The 24,584-nt window shown below is 35.9% G+C and overlaps 1 protein-coding gene across 2 annotated transcripts in view; it reads right to left on the bottom strand.

Annotated features, from left to right (window-relative positions):
* Positions 1-3,411: 3,411 nt before the first annotated feature.
* The window catches only part of ATP7 (copper-transporting ATPase 1), a 260,566-nt gene continuing 239,393 nt past the window's right edge, over positions 3,412-24,584 (bottom strand). For both annotated transcript variants that reach the window (XM_090372608.1, XM_090372616.1), the window contains exons 18-20: positions 23,155-23,272; positions 17,348-17,450; positions 3,412-3,730 (exon numbers count right to left, since the gene is read on the bottom strand). In XM_090372608.1, the coding sequence (XP_090228734.1) occupies positions 3,463-3,730; positions 17,348-17,450; positions 23,155-23,272 (489 nt within the window). In that variant the 3' untranslated portion in view covers positions 3,412-3,462. The remainder of the gene's footprint in view (positions 3,731-17,347; positions 17,451-23,154; positions 23,273-24,584) is intronic.

Below are 24,584 nucleotides of genomic sequence, written 5' to 3'. Positions count from 1 at the left end.
AAGCATGTTTTGTTAATATATGAAAAGTAATACTTCCCTCCACCAGGGGGAAGTATTACTTTTAAGGTATGATCCCTTCTATGGGAGAGGGATGCAGGAAACTAATAGCTTACATGAAATAAAATTTAATTATAAAAACATGAAACTACTGAGACTGTCAATACAGTACAAGGATGAAAAATTCCCACTGAACTGAGTTAAAAACAAATTGTATTATGACTGGATGTGATTCTACTGGGTTAGAAGGATGACTGTATTGGGAACTATATTAGGAATGTATTGAATTGTTTCAGGGGAGTGAGGAATTACTTAACTGAAGACTTTGATTTAAAGCACTTAATTAAGTGCTTTAAATCAAAATCATGACTTTGATGACAGAATGGGATAGATACATCATTTGTATGAAGTTTCCTGATTTAGTGTAGTGTGAATCTTTAGTGTAGCCTTCAAGTAAGCTTCCAGATATCTATATGACTGTTCACACTGCCCAGTTATCTCACATATGATAACTCTTGGTTTCAAGGTTGTTTGTGTATGTATGTAAAGGAAAAGAGAACTCTTATAAGTCTATGTTACTCCCATATTTTCTGGTTTTAGGAGGAAAAATAGCGAAACAAAAAATTAAAATAGAGAGAAATATCCTCGTCCCCCTCCCACCAGAAACCAGAGATATGGTATGAAGGGCTTGCCTGAAGGAAACAAACGACATCATCAGGCAATTTCAAAATAAGTGATATAGCATTTCATTCCATTAACAACGGTTATGGGTTTGATTAAAACCATCAATCTTTAGAAGTAATTCACTCTTATAGAAGGGGAAGTATATGCTGAGGCTTTTTATATACAAGATGATTCTGCTCATCACATCAATAGAAACAGGCAGATTTATTTGCCCCATTATTTTCCTATATTCCTTATTCATTCCACTAAAGCAAATCAACTATTTTGTGTTATGCAGCTCCTAATACATTCAACCTTCTAGCATCAGCTTCTAAGAAACAATTTGTTTTTTTTTTTTTTTTTTGTTTGTGGCAGACTTAAAACTTTGAGCAATTCCTACCCAAAATAATTAAAAAGTACTTATATATATTTTTATTGTCTGAAATGACAGAGATTAAACCTTCACAATAATAACCATAATGGCAAAATGATTCCAAGGGTTTACCATAGTAATTATACTTACAGCTCACTGCATGGGTATTTACAGAGGGAGAAAAATTAATTTAGATAATCATAAAAATTTACTTACAGAATATAACAGCACAAAAAATAAGCACATATTTACATATAATACAATTGCACTTAATTTTATAACACCTTAGTGTTCTGTGCTTTCCCTGTATACAGATGGCAGCTTTACTTGCTGACTTAGTTATTTTCTAAGGAGAGTAAAACTAAGAGAATAAATAAGGAGAGAAGGTATACACAAAAAAGATTATTAGAATTTTATGTCACAGATTTCTGTAGGAGATTCAGAAGTTAACAAGTTTCATTGTTAACAAGTTAACAATGAAACTGAAGTTAACAAGTTTCATTTTAGGGCTTCTTATTCTGTGATAGAGAATGAATGGGATCCAACTCTAGTTGAGAAATTTTTGCCTTAGGCCTTATTTGTAGTGAATTTTACTTAATCAGCATGAAGATCCCTAAATTCTTTGAAGTTGGTATGGCAAAATCTGTCTTCCCAGTGTAGCCTGGTTCTCACTAGAGAGAGTGATGGGCCAGTCTCAGTGGGGGGGGGGGCGAGATGGAATCCACCAACCACAGTGGTCCCAGATATTTGTAGCCAAGATGAGCCCTGCTAGCATTTTAACTACATTTTGTTGCATTCAATCATGGACAATTTGTTCTGACCTCAGTCTGAAATATGACTACTATAAACTGTCACTGCCAGACTGAGAGATATTTGTCACATTTATACTGTGGTGTGTCAGTCTCAGCAGTTTTTACGACTGAATTTTATTTCATGCAAGTCTATAGCTCCCTATATTCGGAAAGGGTTGTGGTATAGGGTATTAATTTTTTGCAATCAATAATATAATGACTTTTCATATATACTATCCTGCAAGAAAATATCCCTTATGGTCTCTACATTGATAACATCTTGTCCAGCAGCATATATTTTTTCTGATTAATATCAAATAGTAAGTTTTATACACATACTTTATATGAAAATTTTATCATCTATGTGATGAGTGTGTTTATCAGATAATAGCGAAAAATAAATTCAGACCAGCAAAATTCCCTAATACAAAAGTAAATTCATTAAAAAAAAAAATGCTACAAATAAAATTTTTACACAATTCTCAGAAAATAAAACCACCCTTGGTGAATGGATGTAAAAAAAAAAAAAACAAACAAAAAAAAAAAAAACCAAGAGAGATTTAAATCAAAGTGCTAAAAAGAGGAAAATACAAATATTTACAGTAATTTCTAATGCTGCAATGCACTGGGAGAAAATAAAAGAATGCAGTTATTTATTTTTTTTTGTGATGAAAGATAATTTTTTCCTTACACCTAACTATAAATTGAATTTAGAGTAGTAGTAGCAGTAGCAAACTTAGACAAGTATTTTGCCATTTTACCCTTTTTCCAGTATTCTTTCTTTCTTTTTTTTTAATAGGAAACCACTATGGTGATAAATTCATGCCTCTTGTATACCAACTACTCAGGTAATCTTTATTTACAGGCATAATTCATTTTTTGCAGAGAAAAAAGTTCTCTGAAAATGTATACAAAACAGCAAAATATATTCTCAACATGTTAAAAAACAATAACAAACAAAAATAGAGAGAAATATCTAAAATCAGACAGAGCTATCTTTAAATGAGCACTTTCACAGTGTTCATCTGTTTTGAGAAATTCTCATTCCTAACTAAAAATATACCTGCAACATTTAGGTGATATATATATACTGATGCCCACACAAATCCAATTTTCTTACACCTCAAAGGTATCTAGCAAAAATTTTATATCCTGATAAACCTACAGTTTTTTATTTATAAAAAGGCATTATTCACAATATAACCAGAAATAAGATTCCAGTATTTTAATAACACATACATACCAAGAGCTTTTTTTTTTTTTTGAATGTTAATCATACATTTTTTAAGGCATTTACCTTTAAGTATGTAAGCTTGTTACAGATAATAACATGCAAGGCATTTAAAATGCATGATATACTTCAAACTTACAAGAACTTTGGTTTGAATTCTGCATATTTCATTTTTCTTTCTATACAAGCAGAAGAGATGAATTATGAAAGAAATATCTGACGAAAATCGATTTATATAGGAATAAAGAGTGATAAAACACCTGAAGATGAAGTATTCTTCCTGAAGAATAAATGATGTTTAACATAAAATTAAAGTATTTTTTGTTTGGATGAATGTAAATTACACATAAAAATAAACAATGCTCAAGGTACAAAAAAAAAAAAAAAGAAAAGAAAGTAACATTTCTCTAAACCATATGTGCCATTTCTACATTATCATCTTCTGAAACTAACAACTGGTTTTCCTTAACAGCTGGCTTCGACCCAGGAACAAGGCTTAGTATACGACTTAAATTTGCACTTATTAAGGATCCCTTGGGTTCTGGCATATCTATATCATCTAATCCTCTATGAATAGAAATATCATCCCCTTCCATTTTTGCATGTAGTCTAGTTTTCTCTAAAACTTCTAAATAGTCTGGAGTTTCTAATTTCTGACGAGTAGGCTTTTTGAACCTGCAAAACATAATCCATGATATAAATTTTCTGAATATTTATTACTGAATTTTCTGAATATTGATATTATTTTTAAGAATGTTTTAATTTACCTATAAGTGACCGTTTCTATGCAGCAGTTACTGGTACACACTTGACGTTTATGAGGTATACAGTTATTTTAAGAGCAGAAATATGTATAGTATCCAAAGTTGGTCATTTGCTTGGAATTATAAAATGTTTTCCATTATTCAGAATTATAGATATAGGAAATACAAATATGTGGAATCCATTGTAGGTGTTGTTTTGTTTACAATTTCTAATATTTGTGTGGACAAGACCCTCAAATTTTTCAACCTTACCCCATCTGTACTTTCTGCCCACTGGCTCAGTCTAGTAACATTTCCTAGTAATCCTTCAGTTTTACTAGCATACAGTAAATTTTAGCCTTCTGTGTTTTTTTTCATTCACATCCTTCATGTTAAAATGGAAAAGGATTGTTCTTTCTTTCTATGAACAGAAACTTCAGCTCATCAATAAACATGTAAAAAGTAGTAGTGTCAACTTTAGTATCTACCTGATGAACATGGAATAACAAGGAGATGGCTGCTTCTAAATTTATGAAGTACCATTCACAGGAGGGAAGGTAGCACAGGAAAACCAAGGCAAAAAGTGAATTTCATTGTTCTCCCCTTTTGAAAAATATTCACAAGTGTAGTATATTTTTATAAATACAAATACAGTACATATATAAATAAATTTACACTGTCACATTTATGAGTTTTTCTTTCATTTTGTGGCTTAACTGGAGTTTCACTTATCTGTCAAAATTTATTTCCCAACCATCCCAGATAATTGGGAGTCTACTGTATAAAACCTTACACAAATTTTGGCATACATAGATTTCTGTCAGTGGAGTAGAGTTATTGGAATTGGGCTTAAAAGTGCACAGGAATCAAAAGGGTAGTGTTTTTTTTTGGGGGGGGGGGACAGCTATGGAATTAAAATTGGGCTTAAAACCTTTCTAGGAATCAATATATTATGTTTAAAATTTGGCATTGATTAGACTTTTCAAGTAATGCCTGAACATCTAAAATGCTTCCATTTATATAGATTTCTGTGTGAGGTGAGAGGAAACTAGAACTTGGCCTAAAAATTTCCAGGGGCCAACAGAATGTATGCTGAAAATTTAGCATTGATCTGAAAATTTAGTGTTGATCTGAAATTTTTTTTACCAAATAACACCCAGACACTGGAAACATATGTCTATACAATGAGATAACTTGAGGTAGGTTTTTTTTGGCTTTCTTGATAGTATTAAGGTTGAAAAGTATAAAGAACTAATTGATAAACTGATTAAAAATTAAGGAAAAATTGGGAAGCAGATTGCCAATCAAGTTCCATTACTGCACCTTCGTCTGGATTTACTTCGATAAAAATTTGGGTGAAATTTCTTCCCATGCTCTTCACTAATATCAGGGCACACCTTGGAGACTATATGCGGTTCTTGGTTTTGAATGATTACATTAACTACAAAAGATGTTCAAATGTACTTTTTCACAGAAAATTTTTTTCCATTTACCCAAGGGGATTTTCCACTTTTTTAATTTGTGAAATTATTTTTACTTGTTTACCTGTAGCAAAAATTAATACTCTATTCTGTACACAAGTTTAAACATTATCAATAAATCTGATATACTTATATGTACTGCATGTTAATTTTTATTTCATTCCTGAGCAAACCACTGATGCTAGGGAAAAATTGAACCCATAATAGGAATCAGCATAAAAAAAAAAAGCCACAATCGGAATCAGCATAAAGCTCTGTTTGTCTATATTTCTTTGTTAGCTTGTGCTGGTCAACCAACTACATACTAATTTAAGAGGGCTGTTCAATAAAGAATGAGCATAATTTTTTTTTTTTTTCCCACAATGTTTCTGCCATTCTTCAGAACCATGGTGGAAGTCATTTTTTGACATGCATTTGAGAATTTCCCTTGATGTTTTTGCAACTTCTGATTACTGGAAACATTTTCCTTGAAGTGCCTTCTTTAAATTTGGAAATAAAAATAAAATCGCAGGGTGCAAGGTCTGGGCTGTAGGGCAGATGAGGAACACATTTAACATCAATGCTAGCTAAGTACTCAATGAAAGTATGAGTAATGTGAGGTCTCGCACTTCGTGATGCAATATCCACCCACCTGCATGTACTTGTGGTCATTTGCAGCGACTGTGATTCTGCAAAGTGTGCAGTACACTAAAAAAATTTGCTTTTTTTAGTGTTGGCGATGGACTTCGAGTTTTGTTGCTTACTCTCTGGGTTGAAATGCTGATACTGTGTCTCATTTGCTGTTATAACCTTGTGCAGAACCTCACTATCTTCAGTAACCATCCATTGAAGCTTCTGACAAACCTTCATGTGAGCCTGCTATTGCTCAGGTGTGAGTAGTCATGGAACCCATTGTGCATAAACATGTCATATGCAAATGGTCATGGAGAATACGGTGCATGCTTCCCTCTGATATTCTCAACATCTTTGTCAGCTGCCTTACTGTTATAAGACTATCTTCTCTCATGATTACAGAAGCAGTGTTTATGGTTTCTGTGCTGATAGCAGTGGGTGGAGCTCCAGGTCAATTTCTGTGATTGAATCACGTCCATCTTTAAACATTCTAATCCACCTGCAAGCTTTACTACATGAAAGTATAAATTCACCATAAGCCTGTTTTAACATTTCATATGCTTCAGTTGATGTTTCCTTGAGACAGAAAAAATTTGAGAGTAGCATACTGTTCCTTGAATATCATGTCCATTGTTATGTAGGTGAAACTGAACAGGCATAAACTTGACTGACCACCAAGGTTACATCGTGCACACGAGTCAACTGCACAACTGCTATGTGATGTAGCTTGGTTTGGTCTTAGATTCTGCAGTTCAGCTAGAATAACAAGCAGTACGGCTGTTCATGAAAAATGATCATTCTTTATTGAATAGCCCTCATATACAAATAAGCATAGTGTAAGTGTGTTACATATGATTCACATAAAATTTTAGCATAATAGAAATATATATTCCCACTCTAGTGAAATGTTTCAGAGTGAAAAACTTATGCTCTGAAATTTTTTTTAAAATAAATTTAGTGAATGCTGTGATAGATTTGAATGCAAAAAAAAAAAAAAAAAACTGGAACACTTTTCAGTTATAAAACAGTACTTGCTGAAATATTAATATCCACATTATTAACATATATTAATATCCATCCTGCTACCTTTCACCAACCTGATTACTTCATCAGTGTGATTAAAGCAAAGGAATAAAAAAAAAAAACATGTATAGTACACTGGCAGCAGCTGATAAAAATAATTTGGATTTAAGCGTATGTCATTTTCAAGAATATACTGATGTGCTGCTGTTGTCAATGGTTTTTAATAGCATCTTCAACCTAGATCATTTTGCTGCACTGTGTATTATATCCAGACATTGGATAATACATACTAAAAAAAAAAACGGAGTGGTGCTGTTGTGGTTCAATGAATGTGAATTGTCCAGTAGATAACAAGTTGCAAGTGATATCCAGTTTCGTTAGTAGCAATGAATGAATATTGAATTTTGCATTAAACTGGGAAAATCTGCAATAGAAACATATGAAATTTAAAAACTGTTTACAGAAGTGATATGTTAAGTTATACTATTGTGTTTGAATGGTATAAGTTCAAAGATGGGTGTGAGAATGCTTGCAATGACCCAAGAAGTGGGTGTTCATCAACCTATCAAAATGAGGACAGAGATGCAAAAGTTCAGGAAATTAATGCAAGAGATCATTGTTTGATCCTCAGAATGATGTCCAATGAGTTGAATATGAATAAGGAGATAGTTCATCAAATGCTGCATAAAGATTTAGTGAAAAGGAAGGTCTTTGCAAAATTTGTGCTGCACAGCCTCACAGTTGAACAGAAGCAATGAAAAGTGTCATCACGTGAAGACGTCATCCAGACCTGTCAAGACAATCCTATATTTTGGTCAACTGTATTGTCGCTGGAGTGAGTGTTAGGTGTTTGAGTATGACCCAGAGATGAAACTTCAGATATGGAGTGGACTTCAAAATAATCACCAAGGCATAAAGTTTTGTTTATACAATTCCAGGATTAAGATACCAATCACGTTTTTCGACAAACAGGGTGTGATTTACAAGAAATTTGTACCAGAAGGGGAGAGAGTCGATGCTACGTTCTACATAAATTTGCTTCTAAAACTACTGAATTGCATTTCTTGGGCGAGGCTGCAATTCTGAGAGAAAGGCAGCTGGTTCTTGTTGCATGACAATGCTCCTGCCCATTCTGCACTTATTGTGAAGACATTTCTGACAAAACATGGCATTTTACTCTACTTTCCCAACCTGGGAAATCTTTGCCAGACATCTTCCTCTTTCCCAAGGTGAAAACTGCTTTCAAAGGAAGAAAATTTTAGGATGTTCAGGACAAAGAAAAATGTAACTGTTGAACTGAACATCACCTCTTTGGACACTTTAGCCGACTCTTTTCAGAACCTTTCAGAATGGTGTAATAAGTGCATTCAATGAGGTGGTGAATACTTTGAATAAAAATAAAACCTTTTTTTTGAGTTCCTTCACTTTGTATTCTTTTTATTGCACCAGTCCAGGAACTTTATTACCACGCCTCATATGCAGTAAAATATATGAAAATATGCACCAAAATGCATATTATATGCAATAATATTTTTGCATTTATTACCTTTATTATAATACATCTTTTTATTATTTGAATTACAATTTTTTTGTACTTAGCATATGAAAGTAACAAACTGTTAAATTTTTCAAAAGCTTTAGAATTTTATCATTTTATGTAGGACAATCTCCCTTACAGTAAACAATACATCTTCCAATGCGGCCCATTGTAAGTTTGTGGCATTTTTCATCCAAAATCATTTTAGAGGTAGAGAATGTTCCTTCCACACTGATGGTAGTAAGTGCACTAAACATAAAAATGTGAGCCTTCAAAGCCTCTACTTAAAATGGGAGTTGCTGCTCGTTTCCATTAACAAAGTCATCCATTTTCCTTAAAATATGAAATCTGAATATATTTTTTAACATTATCAAAGTTATTTTTTATTTTCCTTACATATGTTTTCATGTATGTTTGAAATTTCTGATTGAATGTTCTTTACCTCTTCAATTACACTATTCAAAAAAGTCCCTGTGTTTCAAGTTCGATTACAATTCTATAACCAAGCAAAATGAGTCTCAACGAACAGCAAATGTTTTTTCATCAAAGAATCAGAAAGAATTGCCTCGGCAATGCCAGTAGCTGAAGTTATATGCAATATCCAAAGCACTGATAACTTATCAAAGTTTTTGGCATAAAATAATGCTGCACGTCTAACCATGTTTCACTACCTTGTAAAAACAGGCTCTGGTGAGAGAGGAAATCCAAGTTACATATCTCTGTAAATAGCTGTGTGTGTGTGTGTGGGAGCTATCATGAACATCTTTTTTACACAAGAAATAAATTTATTAAATTTGCCAAAATTGTCCTGAATTGTTTCTGCAAGTCTCTGTAAGCCATGAGACAAGAAAGTAATACAGATTAGGTTTAGTTAGAAAACTTGTAATGCAGAAGTGGCTTTTATCATGTATGGAGCAGAATTTTTTGCCAACATGGAGTAATTCATGTTTTTGAGAAACATACAAGCAAGCAAATGCAGATGAGAAGGCTACATTTAATTCCCCAACTAACAAATGTACAATGTAATGGCCAGAAGCATCTGCTGTTTCATCAGCAGATATCCAGATGTAATTTTCTCTAATATCTTGACAAATTTAGTGAATATCATCATAAATATCATTAATTCCTCTTCAAGGTGGATTCATCTGGAATATTTTGATTTATACAATATTTTTTTCAAAAAATAATTTGAAAACTGAATTGTTTAACTTACAGAAAAGGATATTGCTACCTACCAAAGTGAGAAGAAATCCTTTGAAAAGTCACTTGGTTAACAGTGACTGACCTGGCATTTTTTTTTTTTTTTTTTGGCCACAATATGTAATGTTATTTTCACATGTTGGTCGATCTGGAATTTTTTTCTGCATGTAACATTCTTTTCACAAACAACACAATATACAATACTGCATATCTGCTATGAATTCTTTTTAGTGATTGATGATTCACAATTCCATAAATTTAACAACAGATTTCATTTTTTGGCTTTCTGAGTGAAATGCTTGGAACTGTTACACATTCAAAGAATATTCTCTCATCCAATGTTGTTGATCGCACAAGAATTAAAGTAAAATACCACTGACATGTTTTACTATGCTAACTAAAATCTTTTCTCATGTTAATGTTATTGCAATGTTATGATGTTTTAAATGTTTGAAATCACAGTTACAAAATTAATGCCTGAAAACTGATCAAATAAATGAAATATGTAGTGTTTGCTAGTAATATTCATGTTATATGTATTTATATGCAATAATGATGTAAACAACCTCCTCCTAATTATGTCCATTATGTTCACAGGCTGATTTGCAAGTTGTGTGGACTGAAAAGCCTAGAATAACTTGAGGGAACCCTACTCCCTCCACCTCAGCCCCCCCTCTTAAAGAAGCCCTTAGAAATTCTTCCAGTTTATCATAGGGCTCAAATCCAAACGTCTCCAAGTGATTGGCACATGGAAAAACCCACTGAACTGCCAAGGAAGGCACACTGTGTACTGAAGTGTGCATTGGCTAATGTGGTATAAGGATGGAGCAACAGACTGCAGCTCAGCTACTTAGCACACTGTGCTTATCATGCTCCCAATAAGGAGATGCTGGGTATCAGAGAATAAAGGCTAAAAATTGCCTGTTTCATTGTATTTTTATTGTTTTGAGTATTATGTTTGTAGAAGTTCATATGCTTATTTGCATGTTGCGCAAGGCACCTCCGTAGCCAGGTGGGAAGGAGCAACAGTGCGTAGCACACTCTTCTTGATTAGGCCGGGGTTCTAGCCCGTCACCACCAAATACGGAGGATGTGGAAAGGTCAGGGAATGACCACCGCATATCCCGGAGCAATATGGCCTTAGTTGCTAATGCTCCTAAAAACCAAACAACAACAACAACAACATGCTGCGCAAAAAAACTTAGGGTAATTTGTTGTAAGGAGCAATACTCTTCCAACTATAGCCCCATCTGCAATGAACCATGCAGATAGGGGCTATAGTAGAAGAGGCCTTTCTAATCCCTATCTTATCAAACAAGTGAAAAGTGGTAAACCCACTGGTCATGAAGGTCCTAAAATTGGCATTGGGAGCAAGTAGATTGGATGGAATAATTTATAATGTGATTGAAAAAAACTTTATTGTAACCATTTTCTTCTCAACATGTAGGTTTGCTTTACTGTCAACAGATCCAAAATATTATTCATTTGTACACTTTTATATTTGTGGTAAATGAACCTAAATATCTATTTAAATAAAACAAAAAAAAAAAAATTTTCTGTTTATATTTTAGGCAACCACACAATCAGGGGAGTTCACAAGGTAGAATACAAGAAACAATGCTGTATTTAGCAATCACACATGCCCGAACCACGGTCACTCAAAGAGTGTGTACTTATGCTCCCTCATGCTTGACTACTTGGATCAAAAGTTGCCTGTGGTAAGCAGATTTCAAGAGTCCTGATCACATCTATAGCATAATTTTTTTTATTCTGCATATCATTTTATTCATATATTTTTGATTATTTATAACTTTTTTCAAAAATAATTTGAAAATTCCTAATTCCTGTAAGTTTCTGAACTAAAAATTTAAAAGATTCTTGGTATATATTTGGAATTTATATTGAAAACTTTGGTACTGTACTATTTTAAGTTTGAACACTATGGAATTCTAGGTACACAACAAAGTTGTGAAAGAATATTACATATAAAATGCAAACTTCTATGTGATTAAAACACAGAGTTACATTAATTGCAGAAGTATCTGTTATATACAGGTTTAGGCAATGCATACAGTCAAGAAATAACAATGCATTTTTTTTTATAACGCAAACATATTACCACTGATAGGGCAGTGGGAGTGTGGAAGTGTGCATGTTGGGTGAAATTATGCTATTCTTGGTGTTTGAAGACCAATCAAGACAAGAGGCAAAATTTAATAACAGAATCCCAGATCACCAAGGCCACATATGATAGAAAGGTAAAAAAAAAAAAAAAAAAGAAATCCTTGGGGTTTCTACATTCATGTGCATAAAAGCATACATTATGTCAGCTTGATAGCAGAAACAGTTTGTTGTCAAAGGTAATAAATAAAAGAATGAATGTTAGAAACACTGGTACAATAAACACTGGCCAAAAATGTTCTCCATGCATGGGATTGCTTCTGCTAGTGGATTTGACAATAACATGCAACCAAATACCAAAGTAATCAAAGTAAAAGTAATCCTCAATTTATTAAATTCATTATACAATAATATTCAGCTGTTGAAAACATTGAAGGAAAAGCAAAAATTTTATCTAAATTTTTGATTAGAAGATTCTCATAGCAAGTAGAAAAGAATGCAAAGTGTTAGAAAAAAAAAAAAATCTTTTTAACTGAAGTCTATAGTTAGTGGATTTATTACACAGATTATGTATTATTATCTATGTAATATCTAGGATATTCATATTGCACAGCTGGAAGAATATTAGATCAATCTTGCTAACTATATAGAGGCCATCTGTTTTGAACATGTTAGCATATGCGTGGGGTGGGTTTAGACCCTGGTGATTTTTAGCTCTTTTGAGCACTTCAACACTTTTCTTTAATTTTGCTATTGAAAATTTCAGGAACGTCTATTAATTGTGAAGCAAACAAGGAAAATGTGGGATCCAGTGTGAAACACAATTAATGCAACTCTTAGTAAGGTGGAGTTGTGTGTTCTGGCACAACTTCACTTTACTAAGATTAAAACAGCCAAAAATAGTTTCACACAACCCTTTTTAAAATTGTTGACATATGTAGAGTTTTTATTGAAAATAAAAAATAAACAACTTTTTGTTTTACCGTGCATCATAATAAACTAGTTTGCCACACCATTTGTTTGTTTTTACATTTCATTGAAGAAATGACAAAATCATCCACAGGTCATTTCAGTGAAAAACTTTAGCATCACAGTTAATAAAGAAGAAAAAAATTAAAATTGTGCCTACACTTTATGTTATGTAAGATTGTATTTTTTTTTTGAAAAATACAACTTTTCTGGGATGTGTATTTGATCTTCAAATAAAATACCAAAGAAAATTATATTATTGACTGGCAACTACAGTATTGTCAAAATCATATCAATTATGAAAAATCTGTGTCCATTGTACACACTGAATGCAAAATGAAAAAGATGTACTCATAACACAAACTGGAGTAAATCCCATAACACAATGTACGTGCCTCCGTAGCCAGGTGGGCAGGAGCAGCAGTATGTAGCACACACTTCTTGATTAGGCCAGGGTTCGAGCCCATGCCCACCAAATACGGAGGATGCGGAAGGGTCAGGGAATGACCACCGCATATCCCCGGAGCAATATAGCCTTAATGCTCCTAAAAACCAAACAAACAAACACAATGTACTCAAAAAACAATCTGGAGTAAAATTATCTGCCGGAAACTGCATTAAAACATAAAAATTAGTACCAAATACAAATCTGAAATCTTTGGACCACTTTTGTTTTGCACGTGTCACTCATAAGATTGTTTTTCGAAAAACATCATTATACACGTTTTTATTTATTATTTATTTTTTTATTAATTTACATGATCTAGTAACAAGACCTCTAGGTAAATATTGATTGGCACCCCCATTAAAGAATTATAAAAACTGCTGCCAAATAAAAAACATTGCATCCACCTTCTTCTTCTTCTTGGTCCTTAGCTGGCAGCTGGGGGAGGCAGTTGGCCATGCAACCAGTATGCTGCTGTAGGTGCCGCAGGGTTTCGGACTTGCTCTGTGATGTTCTTCCATACTTTACAATCCATGGTGTCAGTCCTGGCCTGGTTAAGGTCGAGACGTCGGCTCTTCAAGTCATTTTCTACTTGCTTGGCCCACGTTTTCCTAGGTGCGGTCCATTGGATGCTCCATTGGGGTGGGTCGTTGTCTCCAAAGGAGTGTGGATGGTATTCTGTTCGTGCCCATTCTACATACGTGGCCAAACCATCTAAGCCTTCGCTTCTGGATTTGGTCGGCAATGGTTGGTTGCTGTTGGCATCTGGCGCAGATGGTATCATTAGTGATGCGGTCACGAAGTGAGATGCCCAAAATCTGCCGCAGGCATCGCATTTGGAATACCTCAAGTTTGTTTAAATCTAGCTTGAGACAAATCCATGTTTCTGATCCGTAAAGGAGAATGGGCAGGATCAAAGTCCGGAAGAGTCGGATTTTAGTCTTTGAGGAAATGTTGGTCCTCTTCCACAGACACCATTTGAGCGAGGCGAACGCAGTGGCCACCTGTCCAATTCTGCTGTGGATTTCCATGGTGGATGCAACTTTCTTCTCCTGGACCAGCGACCCAAGGTATTTAAAGTCCTGCACTTGCTCGATCTGGATGGTGGCTTGCGATCCATCTGTTGTCAGGGCCTTTGTCTTATCAGCATTGATCTTCAAACCGTATGGCCGGGCAATGCGGGCAATGTCGTAGAGGATGTCCGTGGCTTCAGAGTTGTTACCAGCAAAGATAGCACTATCATCGGCAAACATCAGGTCAGTCACATAGTGATCCTTGTCATATTGTATGCCCCATCTGTTTCTGAATGCTTGCCTCATAATGGCATCGACCACGATGTTGAAAAGCAACGGGGAGGCTACATCCCCTTGGCGGACTCCAGTTTGGATGGTAAATTCCTCAGATAAATCGTTCTGGATGCGCACCTGGCTGGTTAAACCGTTGTATGCAGTTTGGAGGAGTGTGATGACTTTTCAAGGTACATGTTCAACCTCTAGTAGTTTCCATAAGGCAGGCCGATGGACACAGTCGAAAGCAGACTTAAAGTCAATGAAAACAATCACGGTTCGCTGTCCACACCGGATCCTCTCCTCCATCAGCTGACAGATGGCAAAGATTTGATCACAGCATCCTCGCCCGGGTCTAAATTCCGCCTGTTCTTCTCGACTAGTTTGCTTGCGATGTTTTTGCAGCTTTGACTGGATGATCTTCATAAAGACCTTTCCGATGATGGAAAGGAGGCTGATGCCACGGTAGTTCTTGCAATCCCGGTTATCACCTTTCTTGTGGATCGGTACGATAATGGCTTTCCTCCATGTTAGCGGAATTTGTTCAGTGCACCAGATGGTTTTGAGGAGTGAGTGTAGTCGGCGAAGCAGTACATCTCCCCCGGCTTTGATCGCTTCTGTGGTGACTTGGTCCACTCCTGGTGCCCTGCCATTCTTTAGGGATTGTATGGCTGCTTTCACTTCTACTGTAGGCTCAACATCGACCATGGAGACTTCAGAGGGATCAATCGATAGTGTGGCTTCTGGCGGTCCCTGAGGTGGGTCTTGATTATACAATGCTTTGAAGAATTCACTCCACCGTTGCAGGCGTTCGGACGGTGATCGCACGAAGGTCCCATCAGCATTCTTGATGTTGTCACTAGTCAATTTGGTCTTTCCACTCAGACATCTGAGGGTGCGGTACTCGTTCTTGGATGCCGCCACTTCAAGATCGTCTGCCACTTGGTTCCAGTATGCTTCTCTTTCCGCTGTCATCCTCTGTCGGACTTCTCGGTTTAGCTGCCAGTACCGTTCAAAGTCGACCAACTTTGCCTGCTTCCGTTTGTCCACGAAGTCGAGGCACTCGTCTGATATCCATGGTTGCGTTCGACGTCGGGCAGGTGGACATAGGGGCTTGGCACATTCCAGGATGGCATCAGAGATCTGCTTTTCTTCTTCATTTATATCCTTGGGCACGGCTAGCGTCTCGAAGTGGTTGGATAGGGCGATCTGATATGCCCCTTTGTTGGCAGTATTCATTAGCTGCCTCCAGTCCAGCTTGGCTGACCGAGATGACCTTTTTGCATGCCGTAATTTGAGCTGCACCTTAGCCCGGATGAGGTAGTGATCAGATCCGCAATCAGGTCCCCTCATGGCACGAACATCCATGAGTGATGAGCGAAATCGTGCGTTGATCAGAATGTAGTCCAGGATTGCTGAGTCCTTGCCAGATGGATTTCACCATGTAAGTTGATGTTTTTGAGGGTGCTGGAACTGACTGTTTCCGATGTCAGGTTGTTAGATGCGGCAAAGGACAACAAACGTAGTCCGTTGTCATTGATCTTCCCATGGCCAAACTTGCCCATTGTTGTTTCCCAACCAGACCTGTCCACGCCAATGTGGGCATTAAAGTCCTCTGCGAGGATGATCACTTCTGTCTGTGGAATTGAATCCAGCGTATGTTGGAGCTGGTTGTAGAAGTCATTCTTGGTCAGGTCCAGGCTAGTCTCAGTTGGTGCATAAGTGGAGATAATATGGGTCTTGATGGTGCCCTTGACAGTAAGGACTGCCAGGCGGTCCGATATTGGTTGGAAAGCGATCACACTACTGGTGGCCTGAACATTGACCATAAAGCCCACTCCTGCTTCTCGTTTCTCACCACCAGAGTAGAATAGCATAACCACTTTGTTAGTTGCTGGTGGTTGGATGATCATCGTTCCAGACCCAGTGAGCCTTAATTCGGATAATGCCGCGATTGATACCTTGCACCTAAGTAGTTCTTGGGCAATGATTTCCTTTTGTCCAACGTGGTGCCCCGTTCGAACATTCCATTCGCCAATGTTAATTGCCCTTTTCGGCATATAAGCTTATTGCTATGGCCAGTGGTCCACTTTACACCAGTACCCTGGGTCTCCAGTGCTGGTGCATCGCGGCTACCCCGGATGCGGTAACATTGTTGTAAGAGCTTGTTCTGTGGCCAGTGGTCCACTTCACACCAGCACCCTGGGTACCCAGTGTTGGCGCATCGGCTACTCCAGATGCGGTAACATTGTTATAAGAGCTTGTTCTGTGGCCAGTGGTGCACTTCACACCAGCACCCTGGGTCCCCAGTGCTGGCGCATACCTTACACTACATGTAAAAGAAAGACATGTATGCTACTCGTGGCATTTTTTTTTTTTTAAACTATTGCTATGGCATCTTTCTTTCAGTGTGTTTGTAATACATTGGATTATATGCAATGTTTGTAATACATTGGATTATATGCAAATGCATATAATCTGATGTCTGTGCAAGTGTATGTACACAGACAAATTTATAATGTATTTACAAATGTAAATATCTACTGGTGGCCACATTATAGACTTTCAAAAAGTGGTACTAAATTTGAATGAAATGGAATGAATAAATGTGAATTACAAAAATAATAATAAACTACTGTGATTACAATTAAGATATTTTAATGTTGCAAATCAGATTGTACTACAGATTGGGGGGGGGAGACAAAAAACTAAGAAAATTTCATAAAATCTTATACTACTGAGTTTTTAAAACCCAAAATCTCTTTAACTCAGTGTGACTTGACATGAAACAACATCTGGTGTCAGTACCCACAGGTAAATATTTAACTTGTGGTTATTCTTTAAGCACGGAGAAAAAAGAAAGAATAATACTCACCACCTGAGCATTAATGATGAACAAACAACAGACACAGATGATGCAGCCATAGCTGCTGAACCCATCCACGGTTTCAAGACAAAACCCCAAGGCAGAAATATACCTGAAAACAAAATATTAAGGTATTTGCAATATGAAAAATTATAAATTAGATATATAATCTTCACATCTCATAATGGAAGATACCATTATTTATCAACGTTTCACATGTCTGAATTTAAAATAAATATGTTAGCTAAACCAAAAAAGTGAAAACTATGGAGATAATATCAGTTGTTTATTGGCAGACAAGCAATGAAAAAGCATCAAATCAATGCTGTTTCTTTTCACCAGCTAAAATTATTTACTATCTTTACTGAAATTTCCTTCAGGTTCAACCCTATTTTAAAAATTTTCTTACAGTTTCATTGTCTCAAATTAATTCCTCTGCTATCATTTGTACATTTAAATGTCTGTGTGACCAAATCCAAATCTGAACTCTTTCCACATTTCTGCTATTAGTATTAGTAATGGCCGCAGGGTGCACAAGAAAGCCTATGGCTTATGCTGCACCAGCCAAAAAAAAGAAAACCCGAATAAAACAATGATAAAAAAAACAAAAATCTAATAATTAATAAATGTGCACCAGCATTGATAATATGTTGCACCAGCCAAAAAAAAAAAAACAGAAAAACTGAATAAAACAATGATAAAAAAAAACAAACTAATAATTAATAAATGAAAAGGAAATTAAATCTATCATCCATTTCTCTCACCTGAAGGTACTAACCAGGTGACCCTTGAATTTCCCCAAAAATGTCAGCCTCTACCCATGTAGGCAACTTATTCCAGTAATTTATAACTCACTGGCTAAAATAAAACTTACTGCAGTCCAATCTAAACATCTCCCTCCGTAAATTGAATTTATGTCCCCTAGTTCTAGCATCATTTATAATCTTGAAAATTTCGTCCTCATTCATTTTACTGATGCCTCTCAGAGCCTTAAACACCTCAATTAAATCTCCTCTAAGGTGTCTAGTTTCCAAACTCTGCAACCCACATATTCGAAGTCTTTCTTCATAAGGACACCCTTTTGCTGATCTTACCAGGCGAGTTACTGGTCTGTGTGACCAAACCGAAACCTGAACTCTTTCCACATTTCTGCAATTCGTATTAATATTAGTAATGGCCGCAGGGTGCAAGAAAGCCTATGGCTTATGCTGCCCAGCCAAAAAAAAAAAAGAAAACCCGAATAAAACAATGATAAAAAAAAACAACTAATAATTAATAAATGAAAAGGAAATTAAACCTATCATCCTATGCATTTCCCTCACCTGAAGGTACTATCCAGGTGACCCTTGAATGTCTTTCTTTAGGTGCGGTCTCCATACTCGAACACAGTATTCCAAGTGCAGTCTAACAAAAGCCTTATATAATGGGATTATCACGTCCCCATCTCTACTTGCAAAAGTTTGATAGATCATCGATAGGACACCATGGGCCTTTATTGCAACCTGTTTACAATGCTCAGAACATTTCATGTCTGACCATATCGTAACACCCAAGTCCCTTTCCTCCAGTACTGGGTTTAGTTGAACTCCACCAAGTGAATAAGTTATTTTGGGATTACTGTTTTCCAGGTGTAATACCTTACACTTTGTTGGATTAAAGAACATTTTCTGCCATTTTTCTGACCATTCCTGAAGTCTATCTAGGTCTCTCTGAAGAAGCTCAGATTGACAGTGATCATTAACTACTCTACCAATTTTGACATCACGCCCTCTATCCCTTCATCAATGTCGTTTATGAAAATTAAAAACAACAGTGGTCCTAATACTGATCCTTGGGGAATCCCACTTCTTACATCAACCCAATCTGAGGAATAGCCATTTATCACAACCCTCTGCCTCCTGCCCCGAAGCCATTCTGCTATCGATCTAAGGATTTTCCCAGTGTTTCCAACCTGTTCCAGCTTATAAAGCAACCGCTCATGTGGGACTGAGTCAAAAGCTTTGCTGATATCTAAATAAACAATATCGAAATCATTCCTAAATTCAGCTCGTGAAGGACCCTTTCAAAATAGTGAACCAGATTTGTTAAACACGATTTTCCCTTTACAAAACCATGCTGAATATCCTTGAGAATTTTAATTCGATCCAAATGATCCTGAATTCCACCCTTGATCATTTGCCTCCATGATTTTCCCTACCACTGAAGTCAGACTGACAGGTCGATAATTTCCCACTTCAGTCTTAGAACCACCCTTATGTATGGGAGATACATTGGCACTTTTCCAATCCAACGGAATCTCCCCAGAGTCTAGGGATGCTTGCATAATTAGCCTCAATGGTTCAGTGCACTCACTTGCCGCCTCCCTTAAGATTATAGGGTATATTCCATCAACTCCAGGAGCCTTACTGGCCTGTAGGCTCGAAAAGTTTTCATTAAATAATCTTGCGAAATTTCAATATCATTAATTACATATTTTTAAACTTCGCTCCCACAATTTCCCATTGCCACAAAAGATTTTTCTTCTGTAAATATCGATGCAAAATAACTGTTGAGTTCATCTGCAATGGCAGCTGGTGTATTTAATACTATCCCCTTTCCCTTACGTAAAGGTCCGATCTGGTTTGTCCTGCTCTCTTCTTAGCATTTATATATGTGAAGAATTCCTTATCCCCCCCCCCTCTTTGCTCTGTTTGCTAGCGATTTCTCATAAACTGCCTTTGCCTGTCAAACCTTTTCTGTGGCTCTATTACAGATCATCTTGTAGCTGTTATAGGCTTCAGTACTTTTTATTGCTCTGTAACTTTTCCCTGCCACCTTTTTCTGCTCAAGTAATGTGGCAACTTCATTATTCATCCAACTTGGAACCCTCCTCGTGGAGTATTTTTTTAATGGCAAATACACATTCAAGGCGTCTGTGATTAATGTTTTAAAAGCATACCACAGTTCCACTGTATTCTTTCTGTAAGCGATATCTACCCAGTTAATAGAGGCCATGTAGCACCTTAAGGCATTGTAATTTCGTTTTCTGAAATTATAACCCATTCCTTTGCCTTTTACTACTGCTACCTCTCTCTCTTCATCATCCACCATAGAACTCCGTGATCACTTCCTGCTACTGGTTCCTCTACTGTCAGCCCTGTTATGTCATCTGATTCATGGGTGATGATGAGGTCTAGGATATTCTTTTCTGTAGTACTTTCCCTGACATGTTGATACAAATAACAGTCATCTAGTTGATTTAAAAATTTTGTTCCCCATGTCGAGTTTCCTTCCTATTTTCTGCAATCAATTAGAGGCAAATTGAAATCACCCATAATAAGACATTGACGCTTACTTGCCCATTCCATTTGCATGTAGAGGCTTTCGTCATAATCTTCACAATCACCTGGTCTGTAGATTACTCCTACTCGCATTATACCTTTGTTTCCAACTATCTCACACCATACAGATTCTATTCGAACAACGATAGCTTTCCCGGATTCAGACGTGAAATGTCTGAATCAGGGAAAGCTATCATCGCACACAGGCTGCGACGAATAAGAAGCATTACCCCACCACCCCTTCTATCTACCCTATCCTTCCTAAATACATTATACAAGCCGTACTGAAACTCATCATCCCCTATTTCAGGGTGGCACCATGTTTACGTAAGCCCTATTATGTCTGCATTACTTGTTTTAACCAACAGTTCGAATTTGCTCATTTTATTGACGACACTTCTAACATTACTATATAAACAATTAAGACTTACTGTTCTTGTATATTTAACAACCCTAACACAACCCTTGAAGTTTTTTAGGCTCTCTTCCCTGGCATTAGCTACCCGCTCACTTGAAACGTTTCTGCCCCCAGAACATCTAGATAATATGTCCAGTTGGGGAAACAGATAAGAACTCTTGAGGTACGTGCAAGAGTTATTTTGACCAATATTATCAGATAAACATGTGTCAGTATTACCCCCCCACCCCTAACTAGCAGTTTCCCTGAACCTTTAAGTTATCCTCAATACTACCGGCAAAAACCTTTGCACCATCTTTGTTTAAGTGTATCCTGTCTCTACAAAACAAATTCCTTCTACCTAGAAGTGTGGGCCAAGCTGATAGAAATTTCCCCCCAAAAGCCTTGCAGAGTCCTTCAAAGTCTTGAGTTAATCCACAAGGCTTTTAACAATTGTCCTGAATTGTTTCTGCAAGTCTCTGTAAACCATGAGACAAGCAATACAGATCAGGTTTAGTTAGAAAACTTGTAATGCAGAAGTGGCTTTTATCGTGTACAGAGCAGAATTTTTTGCCATGCATCAGTTCTTGGTCTAGCCATATTGTTGTTGTTTGGTTTTTAGGAGCATTAGCAACTAAGGCCATATTGCTCTGGGAATATGCGGTGGTCATTCTCTGACCTTTCCGTATCCTCCATATTTGGTGGTGACGGGCTCGAACCCCGGTCTAATCAAGAAGTGTGTGCTACGCACTGCTGCTCCTTCCCACCTGGCTATGGAGCCGCCCGGTCTAGCCATAATAATTGCAAGGAATCATTCACAAATCTTGGAATTGTGAAGTAATTCATGTTTTTGAGAAACTTACGAGCAAGCAAATGCAGATGAGAAGGCTACATTTAATTCCCCAACTAACAAATGTACAATATGTGTACGGAGCAGAATTTTTTGAAATTTTTAAAAATTTTCTTATAGTTTCATTGTCTCAAATTAATTCTTCTGCTATCATTTGTACACTTAAATGTCTGTGTGACCAAACCCAAATCTGAACTCTTTCCACATTTCTGCAATTGTCCTGAATTGTTTCTGCAAGTCTCTGTAAGCCATGAGACAAGCAAGTAATACATGCTATCATTTGTACACTTACAAATAAGCAATACAGATTAGGTTTAGTTAGAAAACTTGTGATGCAGAAGTGGCTTTTATCATGTATGGAGCAGAATTTTTTGAAATTTCAAAAAATTTTTAAGAATTTTTAAAAATTTTCTTACAGTTTCATTGTTTCAACTTAATTCCTCTGCTATCATTTGTACACTTAAATGTCTGTGTGACCAAACCCAAATCTGAACTCTTTCCACATTTCTGCCATACCTATAAGTTTTTACATCAACACTTCTACAATCATCTTTCACACCTCCCTTACCCTCTCTACAGGAATTTTATGCCACTCAAAAATACTTGCCTTTTCACTGCTGTATCAACTGCAGATAGTATTTGCAACTCTTCATGCCAACTATGTCATAATAAATACCACCTTTGTCACTATGATGTTCATTTAATACTTCGCAACAACAACTGCCCAGTTACTATTCTTTTATTCTTCCCCAGTAGCTATCCACACTTCTTTATATATATCCAAGATTTTCTTAAAAGAGCCTCTTGGAATGTCCTGGGGTCTCTTGTAATTTATGTTCCATTAATCCCTTCTGTACACATGCTTATCATATGTGTTTTCCAAAAAGTCATCTGATTTCAGGTTTGGCTAAAAGCTTTCAAAATTTTGTTGTTTTTCATATTTCAAGAAAACAGAAGATTAAGTTAGCACACGTTTGTCTTAGAAATTTCAGAACATATGGGTTCTAGATCATTTTGCAGCTTTGTGGGGAATTCTAGAAAACAGCCTAATGTATGTATTATTTATTTTCCTTTTGCATATACTGTCTTTTGTCTAAGAGCTCCAAAATTAATGAATTTTTAATTAGTTTTTAAATAATGTATCTTAATGGACTAGCATCTTGATAAAACAAAGAGAGATAAGTTTCTAAATATTTATAGATACAACTTATTATATTGTATAATCATTATTCATAAAAGAGGAACGTACCTGCAGCAACTGGTATTCCTATGAGATTATACATGCATGCAAATAAAAAGTTAAGTCTTATACGGCGAACTGTACGACGTGAGAGATCAACAGCTCCAACTACATCTAACAAGTCATTCTGTTAAAAGAAGAACATGCTTAAATATGTTAATATACAGAACATATTAACATGTGTTCTGTATATTAACATATTTAAGATAGAATATATACTCTACAAGCTATATTAACATAATATTTTTATGCCTATTTTCTTTTCCCTGGTCAACCAAAACACTAAAAATTATTTCAAAATACTAAATATTAGTATATATTACTAATATTACAGCTTTATTCAATTTCACCTTAAACTATATATATTTTTCTGAGATTACAAACAAGAAAAATCATTAACATAATATAAATTTACTGAATAACTTAGTTATCCAATGGTTCATAAAAACTACTGCAAGGAATTTTTGTTAGTTAATAACTCTTTATTAATTAAAAATTTTAATTGTTGAATTCAGTTGTCTGATTTAGAGTTACAAAAGTTGAAACTGAAGAATTTCTGTGGAATTCAGATCCAGAATTTCTAGTGTTGGGCAAAAAAGTCAAATAAGAACATGTTTCAAAGCATTTAGGCAAACATTTTAATTTTTACAAAATATCAAATTTCTACCACAAAATCTCTTTCCAAAGAACTACAAAAATTACTGTGAAGGGTCCAAACTAATTGCACAATTAGTTTGGATATGCATCATTAGGTTATTAGATATGCAAGTGGAAAACTAATTGCAGAAATGCCCTTTAATTTCTAAATGATTTTTTTTTAGAAACTAAAATAAAAAAAACAAAACATAAAGGTATACTAGAATGTATTGACAATTTACAAGCTGTGGCAATAAAGTTAATCTACTGGTGCAATAAAAAGAACACAAAGTGAACGAACACAAAAATAGTTTTATTTTTATTCAAAGTAATCACCACCTGATTGGATGTGCTTATTACACCATTTTAAAAGTTCAGAAAAGAGTTGGTAATGGCATCCAAATCGATGATGTTCAATTTGGTGGTTACATTTTTCTTTATATCCTCGATATCCTGAAATATCTTTCCTTTGAGTGCAGTTTTCATCTTGGGAATGAAGAAATCTGATGATGGTAGATTGGGAGAGTAGAGGATGGTTGATGTATACAATACCATGTTTTTTAAGAAACGTCTTCACAACAAGTGCAGAATGGGTGGGGGCATTGTGCAACAAGAACCAGCTGATTTTATCTTGAAATTGCAACCTCACCTGAGAAATGCACTTCAATAGTTTTGAACGTAGAACATGGCATAAGTGCTCTCCCCTTCAGGTACAAATACCTTGTAAATCACACTGTTTGTTGAAAAACATGATTGGCATAATCTTGATTCTGGAATTCTGTAAATGAAACTTTTTGTCTTGG

The sequence above is a fragment of the Mastigoproctus giganteus genome, chromosome 1, assembly GCF_048544385.1.
Source record: "Mastigoproctus giganteus isolate SK-2022 chromosome 1, ASM4854438v1, whole genome shotgun sequence".
Taxonomy (NCBI): Eukaryota; Metazoa; Arthropoda; class Arachnida; order Uropygi; family Thelyphonidae; genus Mastigoproctus; species Mastigoproctus giganteus.
The sequence above is the reverse complement of the archived record's forward strand: the minus strand, read 5'-3'. Positions and strand labels throughout refer to the sequence as shown.